General features: G+C 39.9%; 1 protein-coding gene across 1 annotated transcript; it reads left to right on the top strand.

Annotated features, from left to right (window-relative positions):
• The first annotated feature begins 1,210 nt into the window (after window positions 1–1,210).
• LOC115177755 (zinc finger protein 239-like) lies at window positions 1,211–5,176 on the top strand. Its single transcript, XM_029738727.1, has 3 exons — window positions 1,211–1,254; window positions 2,292–2,451; window positions 3,745–5,176. Exons 1-3 carry the CDS (start codon window positions 1,246–1,248, stop codon window positions 4,725–4,727), a joined length of 1,152 nt encoding a protein of 383 aa, XP_029594587.1. The 5' UTR covers window positions 1,211–1,245; the 3' UTR covers window positions 4,728–5,176.
• The last annotated feature ends 5,853 nt before the right edge of the window (window positions 5,177–11,029 follow it).

The following is an 11,029-nucleotide window of genomic DNA, read 5'->3' as shown; positions in this document are numbered from 1 at the left end:
CGGTCAAAAACAATTCAGATGAGACTGAGACATACAAGGCAAGATATGTTGCAAAGGGGTATAGTCAAGTGGCAGGAATAGACTATAAGGAGACTTTTTCTCCAACTGCAAATATGACATCAGTACTCTGTTTGATGCAGCTAGCAGCTCAGTATGACTTAGAGTTTCATCAGATTGATGTCAAAACAGCATATCTACATGCTCCTATTGACTGTGAAGTGTACATGGAGCAACCAGAGGGTTTTGAAGTCAGGTCAGATACAGGTGAGCAACTAGTCTGCAAACTGAACAAGTCACTGTACGGCCTGAAACAGTCAGGAAGGAACTGGAACAAAATGTTGCATGATCACCTTAATGAAAATGGTTTTACACAGAACCCAGCTGATCACTGTGTTTATAACAAACAAACTGCAACAGAAAGGATCATTTTGATAATTTGGGTCGATGATCTAATTATCGCTGCTAGTGATAGTGACTCACTCACAAGTGTAAAATAAATGTTAAGTGAACAATTTAAGATGAAAGATCTTGGGAGGCTTGGACATTTCCTAGGCATTGATTTTACACAAAGTGAAGGGAAAATAAAGATGAACCATACAAGGTCAACACCATGTGAACAAAAAAACTAAACTCAGTGATGGTAAAATAAGTATTGAATATTGTCCAACGGCAGACATGGCTGTAGATGTTTTGACTAAACCTGTAACGAAGTTCAAAAATGAAAAATTCTTGGGTTACATGTTTGGAATATAAACTGACATTTGTGAGATGAATAACTGTAAGCTAAATGTGTTGATAAAGTTAGGTTGAATACGACTTGTACAGTATAAGAGCAAGTGGGGGTGTTGGCATGTGGACTAATATGTTGTTGAGTTGTGTTCTTACACTGGTACAGTCAAGCCCTATGAGAGATGTATGACTGCGCATGTGCGAAAATAAATAAAGTGCATTTTCCCCCCTTCTGGTTAAAACACCAATGATGAACATGTGTGTTTATTCCTCCGTTAAGTAAACCGGTATTCCTGTCCTGAAGATGTCAGCACCAACAATTAAGGAGAGACGTACTGCATGAATTATTTACCTACGATAGAAATGATTTGGATGGATATTTTTATTCTTCGTTCACTCGCCGTACAGTAGGTGGCGGCAATACGCCAATTGATGTAGTCTGCCATAAAACCTTAAAGAATAACAAGACAACAGGAAATTGTTGACGAGGACAGGTCGGGGCGAACAGTATCCACAATGGATCGAGTAAGTCTGGTTTTAACATTATATGCCCGCTGTGTTGTATAACATGTCTAGGCCTAGTTTTCATCATATTTGAACCTCCACATTGCTGTGTTCTGTTTGGGGCGGCAGGTAGCCTAGTGGTTAGAGCTTTGTTAACCCACTGTTCCTAGGCCGTCATTACAAATAAGAATATGTTCTTAAGTTCTTAACTGACTTGCCTAGTTAAATAAAGGTAAAATAAATGTTTTTTTACCAGCTTGGCTTTGTAATAAAGTCAATATAAATTTCATGTTCCCGTATCTGAGAAATATTATTGGACCAATATTTCCTCAACACTAGCTAGATACGTTAGCTTACTAGGTACATTAATAGCTTTAGGTTGGTAGTTTTTAAGTTAAACTTCAAGATTTCCACCAAGGACGTTGCCTCTCCTATCATCACTCTCCCTCGCTTGGGCAAGGGACATTTAAGGTACACTCGGATGTAAAACGTCATTCAAGGGCTGAGGGTTTCCACTCGTTGTCACCATGTCAAACGTCTATATCGTATTTTTATTTAAGTTTAGGCATAAAATTAGAAGTGTTTTCAAGGTTAGGGTTAAAATCACATTTAAAAATTTCAGTTGTAGAAATGGCTGTGGTTTATGGCTTTGTTTGTGGTAACTAGTGACGACCAGGTACTACTCCCATACAAAGTGTTTTATTCCTCAAAGTTGCCGGGATGTCACGTGTCCTACTTTTACCAAAACACTAGTAACAACCAACTCGTAACGAAAATGTATATAAGATCAAATAAGCCAAAGCCAGATTTTGGGCCCAGTTATCCCTCTTGCTTCTCCTCTTCCGCGCTGTTTGATAGGAAATGACTGGTATAAGAAATATGGTGGAAACTAGCCCATGCCCACCAATCCAATGCTCTTAGATTTGTGGGTTGTAGTGAACGATTGAACATTTCAGGTAAAAGGAGATATTTGAGGGATGCACCCAAATCAGAGGTTTAGACTGAAGTAATACAATATTTGGTTTAATGATCAACTGTAAACTTCTTGTGGCCAACAGGACAAAGCTAGTCCGTCCCCCTCCACACTCCAGGAGTCCCCAGGTCCACCGCCTCTCCGTACTTTACTGCTGGTTCTGGTCGACTGTAGGAAAACACCGGGGCAGAGTGGAACTGAGAGACGAGAAGGAGAAGAGGAAGATGGAGATTTGATTTCATTAAGTAAGAACCATGTGAATTAGATTACAGTCTGCTTCTGTAACAATTAATTGGTTAATTATATATTGATGAAAATATCTGGTAGTTCCACCCAATTTTGAGAAGTGTAACTTGGTCCCCCCCAAAACGTTTGATTTCACCTCATTTTAACATTCTTTCATGAAGAGCACATGTTCGATTTCATAAAAACATGTTTTCCCATCTCAAGAGGTTATATGAAAATACATACTGTAGTAAGTGTCAATGTGCTAAATAAAGTAACAGGGGATTACTGAAAACAACAAAACCACTAGTTTATATTGGTAAAATAGTCCTTTAAATCAGCCACACATTTGCTTATGACAGGGGTAATGGGAGCTAGTTTTGTTCCACGGGGAGTGAAAATTGAATGCTTGCTTCAATTCTACCATATTCATTTCTGGGTAAAATGGTTCACTTGCTCGGTTTTCCACATAAAACACCAGAGAATTGATAAGACTAGAACCAGCTCACCTGCTTTTACTCTATGATTTGACTGTTTAATGTTTCTTTTGCCAAAAAAATGTAAGGAACAGTTTCACCATATTAAAACATGGTTTTATCTTAAAATGAGGGACAGATGTAAATGAATCACTAATTACATGAAATAAATAATGTTCAGAAATGACTGTCAAAGTAACCAAATAACTAGGGCTTTACATGCACACTAATCATTTCCTATTAAACTGATTATGGCAGTAGACTGCGTATGGCATTAGTCATGTAAACACCTTACTCTGCTGATCTTAATTGGTGTAAGGTCATAACCGAAGTAAGCATACGCCTTTAAAAACACCTGGTTTTCTGAACAATCTTTAGAATGATTAGGACATGTAAACACTTTAATCAGAGTTATAGAGGTGTATTTAATCTGTGCATGTGCTAACACAAGCAGCGCCAGCTAACTTCTTTTGCTCGAGTGCAGTGAGTTCAGGAAAAACTGAAAATATGCAGCTTAGTTTTCACATACAAACTTTATTTGTCCAAATTGCTTCAAAAAAATTAGTTGCTGTGGTAGAAAGTTTATTTTGATTGGCCATTTTCAGCATTTATCAAAGTCCCGTCAGGTAGCCTGATTTCATATGTGTCCATGTAAACAAGTTTATTAGAGAAATTGTTCTTTCATAGCATGTCAATGATTTAAAATGTAATACTGGTGCACAATTTATACTGGAAAAATATGAAAGGGAAGCAAAAGGCATTCATTTCATGGAAGGACCCATCTGTTTATGGACCCATATTTGCAAAACCTAACTATTCAATGTCTTTGTTTCACAGGGGACATCCCTAATCGTTGCTCTCTTAGTGGGAAGAGCTTAGCATCTGGGGAGCCTCAACAACATCATGATGCTGACAAGAAAGAGAAGAGTCTCTCCAGATCAGAACACCTCAAGAAACACCAGCATAGAGGTATAGGGAAGAAACCTCACCAATGCTGCTCTGACTGTGGGAAGAGTTTGGCTAAACAAGACTTGACAATTCATGAGCAAATTCACACTCTAGAGCATGCATCTAAAACCTTAACATCTCATCAGAGAATTCATTCAGGGAAGGGACCTTATACCTGCTTTGATTGTGGGAAATACTTAAATCAGTCAGGAGCCCAGACTAAACACAAACACACAGGAGAGAAACCTTATAGCTGTGATCAGTGTGGGAAGAGCTTTGCTCGAGTTTTCACCCTGACTACACACCTGCAAATACACACAGGAGAGAAGCCTTTTAGCTGTGATCAGTGTGGGAAGAGCTTCAATAATTCAGGAGCCTTGACTGCACACCAACGCATACACACAGGAGAGAAGCATTATAGCTGTGATCATTGTGGGAAGAGCTTCAATCATTCAGGATCCCTGATTATACACCAACGCATACACACAGGAGAGAAGCCTTTTAGCTGTGATCAGTGTGGGAAGAGCTTCAATAATTCAGGATCCCTGATTGCACACAAACGCATACACACAGGAGAGAAGCCTTATAGCTGTGATCAGTGTGGGAAGAGCTTCAATCACTCAGGAGACCTGACTAAACACCAACGTATACACACAGGAGAGAAGCCTTATAGCTGTGATCATTGTGGGAAGAGCTTCAATAATTCAGGATCCCTGATTACACACCAACGCATACAAACTGGAGAGAAGCCTTACTCCTGTCTTTGTGGCAAGAGCTTCAATCACTCAGGGTCACTGATAAAACACCAGGAAGCACAAACATGTTTTCTTTATCTACTTCCTCTCCGGCACCAGTTCCAGATCCCTAAATAAAGGTTCAATTGAAAACATCTTGTAAAGAGTCATATATCTTCCATTCTCTAACAGTTTACTAAGTCTGATTACAATGGTAACCTGTGTAGCATAATATGCATGTCTGGATCCACATGTATCAAGTGTGTTGGAGTAGAAGTGCTGATCTAGTGCTATGTGGGATGGGGGTTTTCAGAGCCATTAAATAATGTAGAATAATGTTTCAACAATAGTAGGTGTATAATCATGTGTCGGGGAAATGTTTATTTCTGAGGAGATTCATTTTAAATCTTGTCTTATACAATCATTGGTTCCTGTAGGTGCTGGGTAGAGATATGAGGGGGAGACGGTCATAACCCCCTCAGACCTTGTGGCAGAATGCCCAGAATATGTTCTAGTGCCTAATTCATTTATTTCAATTGACTGATTTCTATATATGAACTGTAAGTCATTAAAATCGTAGAAATTGTTGCATGTTGCGTTAATATTTTTGTTGAGTGCAGTAATAATTGAAGAATCTAATGGAAGAAATGATTGGTCCTACTACTGTTTTAGGTGTTCTGGGTCAGAACTGCTTCAACGTGACTTACACCCATCAGAGTATCTGTGCTATGAAGGGCTCAACAGTGGAACTGCCCTGCACATATCAACATCCAAGTTATCATGTAGTCTCAGAATCAAACTGGTATCTCCAAGAGAAATGTAAAAAATCCTGAGCTCGTTCCAGAGTATGCAGGTCATGCTGAGTACCTTGGGACAAAAGGAAAGACTGCACCCTGAGAATCACAGACCTGAGAGAGAGGTTCAGCTGAGTACAAGTTCAGATTTAAAACACAGTATGCAGAATGGGGGTACAGCTTCCATGGAACAATCCACTGTCACATGTAATATATAATATCAAATTGTAATCAAATCAAATTTATTTATATAGCCCTTCTTACATCAGCTGATATCTCAAAGTGCTGTACAGAAACCCAGCCTAAAACCCCAAACACCAAGCAATGCAGGTTTAGAAGCACGGTGGCTAGGAAAAACTCCCTAGAAAGGCCAAAACCCAGGAAGAAACCTAGAGAGGAACCAGGCTATGAGGGGTGGCCAGCCATCTTCTGGCTGTGCCGGGTGGAGATTATAACAGAACATGGCCAAGATGTTCAAATGTTCATAAATGACCAGCATGGTCAAGTAATAATAATCACAGTAGTTGTCGAGGGTGCATCAAGTCAGCACCTCAAGAGCTTCAAGTTCCTTGGTGTCCACATAACCAACAAACTAACATGGTCCAAGCATACCAAGACAGTCGTGAAGAGGGCACGACAAAACCTATTCCCCCTCAGGAGACTGAAAAGATTTGGCATGGGTTCTCAGATCCTCGAAAGGTTCTACAGCTGCACCATCGAGAGCATCCTGACAGGTTGCATCACTGCCTGGCACGGCAACTGCTCGGCCTCTTTAATTATTCGTTTTTTTAGGTATTTTTTCTACACCTGTTGTATTCGGCACGTGACCAATTACATTTGAGTTGATAAGAGACAGAAGAGACACCGGTGAGTCTGTTGACTGAGAACTACAGCGGTTCTATTTTATTACGAGAGCGAGAAAGAGAGAGAGAATTGCTCCAGAGGTGTCAGGATAGAGGGCTCTCTGTAGAATGGTGTCCAAACCTGTAGTCAGCACAGACACAGTACACAAGGTTGAAGATATCAAAGGATAAGCCAACACAATAATTCAAATGATCTACAGCCACTTTATCACTAGATTTCTTGACCGCTGGTCACATTTTCAATGCTAATCCTGTAGAATCAGCAACGACACTGGTCCAATTAATGTATTTATAATTATTACATTTTCTTAACCTGAATTTTTCATCCTAGCTCAACCCCAGAAACAGGATGTCCAGTACGCTGCTGTGGAATTCAGCCTCCCCATTGCTGCTCCATAGACTGTGTTTGAGTCAAATGAATGGCTGTTGTTGGTTTTAGTGTAGCTGGTGAGACATACGGAAGTACAGAGAAACAATAGGCCTATTAGTATGGTCAAAATATGTTGCATTTACTTTAAAGTATTTTAATGGGGATATTTTCCAACATTCCTTCTATTATAATAAGTGTGCTCCAAAAAGATGTTCACATATTGTTTATAAGCCATTTACTGACGTGTTGGTTGTCAGGAAGAAGCATCATGAGGACAGGAAGCCAGCTGTGCATCAACATCTTAGCCCCTCAGTACATCTAGTTGGTGTCAACCACAGAACAAACACTCTGTTTCACATGGCCAATAAGGTCTCTTACTAAACTCCTTTCTTCACATCACTAGTTATCTTGCATCAAGCCTCTTTGGGTTTTAGAAGTCCCATGTATAGTTATTATTATTATTATAATTAATATAAGTAGACTGAGTCAAAAAAGACAGATTTGCATCACCATCTTAGACCCTCAGTACATCTAGTTGGTGTCAACCACAGAACTCACACTTCTGTTACACACAGCCAGTATAATGTATCCTATCAAACTCCTCTCTTCACTCTGGAAGTACACTTGATATTACCTTTTACATTACAATTCTAATTTGTTCTTGGTGGTTTGTTCTGCAGAATGAATGTCAGCATGTCAGTCTCATAGTAAAACCTTTGTTCTTTGTGATTTGGTCTGCAGAATGAATGTTTGCATGTCAGTCTCATAGTAAAACCTTTGTTTGTTTTGCATCGGTTCTATATTTGTTATGTTTTAGCACGTAATAAAAAAGTAGGTGATTATGTTAATTGCCTAATACCTGACACTGACCTGTAGCACCATCTGTACTCTAAATGACAACCCCAAACTCAACTACATCTGGTATAAGAACGGACAACATCTTACTAATTCAAAGACTCTAGATAACTACCTGATCGTAGATTCAGTCAGCAGTGAGGATGCAGGCAGATACTCCTGATCTGTAGAAGGCTACAAGAATCTCTACTCTCCTGAAGAGACTCACTGTCATTTGTGAGTATTTGTAAATGAATGACAGTTTTAAACTTCACTTGTACTGTGTGTGCTCTTGAATCGAGTTGAGTTCTTTAAACTCCTGAACTTGAAATACCCCCAAACCGCACAATGAATTTCCTCACTTTTTGGTGACAGAGATTGTTAATAGTTTAGAGGGATGTCGCATGTGTTTGCAAGACAGAGAATCTTAGATCTGATCTCCTTGTGATGCAGTGTGATGTTGGTTACACTCTCCTTACCATTTTACCAGCAGCACACCACCCTGCATCCCACTGCTGGCTTGCTTCTGAAGCTAAACAGGGTTAGTCCCAGTTGTTCCCTGGATGGGAGACCAGGAAGTGGTGTTGGAGGGCCAGTAGGAGGCACTCTTTCCTTTGGTCCGAAAAAAATATCCCAATGCCCAGGGCAGTGATTGGGGACATTACCCTGTGTGAGGCGCTGTCTTTCAGATGGGACGTTAAACGGGTGTCCTGACTGTCTGTGGTCACTAAAGATCTATTGGCACTTATTGTAAGAGTAGGGGTGTTAACCCTAGTGTCCTGGCTAAATTCCCATTCTGGCCCTCATACCATCATGTCCACCTAATCATCTCCAGCTTCCTATTGGCTCATTCATCCCTTCTCCCATGTAACTACTCCCTAGGTTGTTGCTAAAAATGAGAATGTAATCTCAGTCAATTTAAATGACAAAAATTAAACCCTCCTTTCATTCTCAACACCAGATCCTCCAAGGAACACCTCAGTTTCAGTCAGTCCTTGTTGTAGTGAAATAGCGGAGGGCAGTTCGGTGACATTGACCTGCACCAGTGATGCCAGCCCACCTGTGGACAAATACACCTGGTACTTCAAAATAGGACTTTACCAAATGGATTTGAACAGATCAACAACATCACCAACTTCAGGTCTGAGGCAGTGGACATTACCACTGTGAGGCCTGGAATAAAATGGCATCTAAGAACTCTACAGCTCTGATGATTATTATAACAGGTACAGTTTAATCAACAATGGTCTGTATTTACATAAAAATAAACATTTCAAGCTCATTATTTGCTCATAGTCATAACATTTAAAGCTCAGTGAGAAACATTTTAAGCATAGTATTTCTAGGCTTATAGCAATGTATTTTTCTTGTTTTAAATTCATTAGAACATCTATGTAGTAATTTCCTCCACATTTTTCTTTAGTGAAACAAACCTCAGTTATGACTGTAGCTGCAGGAATCATAGTGGTTGTTCTGTTTCTCATCCTCTGTCTCTCTGGCTTCATGTGGATCAGGTGAGAATCTTTCTAAGACTTATCTTTCACTTGGTAATTTTCATTCATCCATTCATTCATCCATCCATTCATTAATTCATATAAAACAGGAAGGACTCCAAATCCACCTCTGACATTAAAGACACAGCAGACGAGGCAGGTGAGTTCAGATCAAATAGTATTTGTTTTCTATCAGATTTATTTCATTGGTTGAGTAATCTTGCCTGGTACAATAGAACCAATGGAATAGTCCCCAGGTCTGCTTATCTTGTCTGTCCTCTCTCCATCAGGGAGACTGTAGTCCCATGTATGACAACATCTCAGGCGTGGCCATGACCCCTACTGCAGCACAGAGAGCAGACAGAGGCGAGCAGGATGACAGTCACTACACCAGCGTCCACTTCTCTGGCTCCAATAATCAGGAAGTGCCTCTGTACTCCATTACAACATCTCAGATCATTTCAAAATTAGATGGTTCTAGTGCTTGACAATTAGGAATGTATACAAGACTTGTATGTTAAGCAGACCATTAGTTGTTTAGTTTAAATGTATTAGCATCTATACAGACAGTGCCGGAGGAAGGCCCCATCCTCATCAAGGACCCCACACACCCCAGCCACGAGCTGTTCACACCCTTACCGTCGGGTATCGGAGCATGAGGTCTGATACCAATCGGCTCAGAGACAGTTTCTATCTACAAGCCATCAGACTGCTTAACTCTTGAACTGGACTGACCAGCTGCACTGTTTCTTGGCACCTTAGAACACATGAACTCACTCACTCACGCACACACTCACGCACACACTCATGCACACACACATACATTCATGCTACACATCACAACTGCTGCTACCAGACTCTTATTATGATTGTTAAATACTGCACAATTGAACCACTTGCCCCCCCCTCCCCAAAACAAAAGAAAATATAGGACTATTAATCATCTCCCTGTATTATACTTATGCCACAATGTTTATTCTTCTGAGACATTTTCTTTATGTTCGTATTGTTATCTTTTATGATGTCTTATTGTTGTTGCATTATTGAGAAGGAACCTGCCAGTAAGCATTTAGTTGGACGCTGTATACCATGTGTCTTCTGTACATACGACTAATAAAACTTGAAACTTGACCTTAAATGAGACCCCAGAAGTGAGGATTGATGATGACATGTTGCATCTCCTTTCTCATCAGACCTCTCTCACAGGTAGCTGAGGAGGTCTCCTCTGTGTTCTACAGAACAGTTAACAAACCCAGAACCAAGAAGACCTGAACACAAGATCTTTGTTGCGTCCCAAATGGTACCTTGTTCCCTCTAGTGCACTATGTAGTCGTGGGCTCATGGCTTGAGACTGAGCTTTGCTTTGTATATCTGAAAGGGAACAAGACAATACCAAACTTGTCATTAAGCAGTTTTTCTTTAGCTCTTTGCGTGTGTTTTAGCGAGAGGAAAATGTTGCCCATAATGTTTTAGGTCGTCGTGGGTGATGGCACAACAAATTGGGGAATCATTACTGTAGCTTCAATACTGTTAACGATTAATGTACAAGACTATACAGCCACACTGTTATTCACTTTAGAACCTATTCAGACTTTATTTAAGTTGACTTCACATGGACATAAGTCAGAATATGTTGAGTCTACTTATCTCAAGTCTGAATTGGGCTCTTCATACACATCTTGCTATTAATATTGTTAAAAAAAATGTAAATGATTTTGTAAAATGCTCAATTAAAATGACTTTCATTTAGGGTTGAACTATCCTCTTGAATAAAAGTATATGATAAAACTGGGCTTGATTTCACCCCCCAAAAATGTAACCTTTATTTAAAACCTGTTGGGGGTAGGGGGCAGTATTGACACGGCCGGATAAAAAACGTACCCGATTTAATCTGGTTACTACTCCTGCCCAGTAACTAGAATATGCATATAATTATTGGCTTTGGATAGAAAACACCCTAAAGTTTCTAAAACTGTTTGAATGGTGTCTGTGAGTATAACAGAACTCATATGGCAGGCAAAAACCTGAGAAGATTCCATACAGGAAGTGGCCTGTCTGACAAGTTGTTGTTGATCTTGGCTCTTTT

Source organism: Salmo trutta, chromosome 38 (genome assembly GCF_901001165.1).
Source record: "Salmo trutta chromosome 38, fSalTru1.1, whole genome shotgun sequence".
NCBI lineage: Eukaryota > Metazoa > Chordata > Actinopteri > Salmoniformes > Salmonidae > Salmo > Salmo trutta.
The sequence above is the reverse complement of the archived record's forward strand: the minus strand, read 5'-3'. Positions and strand labels throughout refer to the sequence as shown.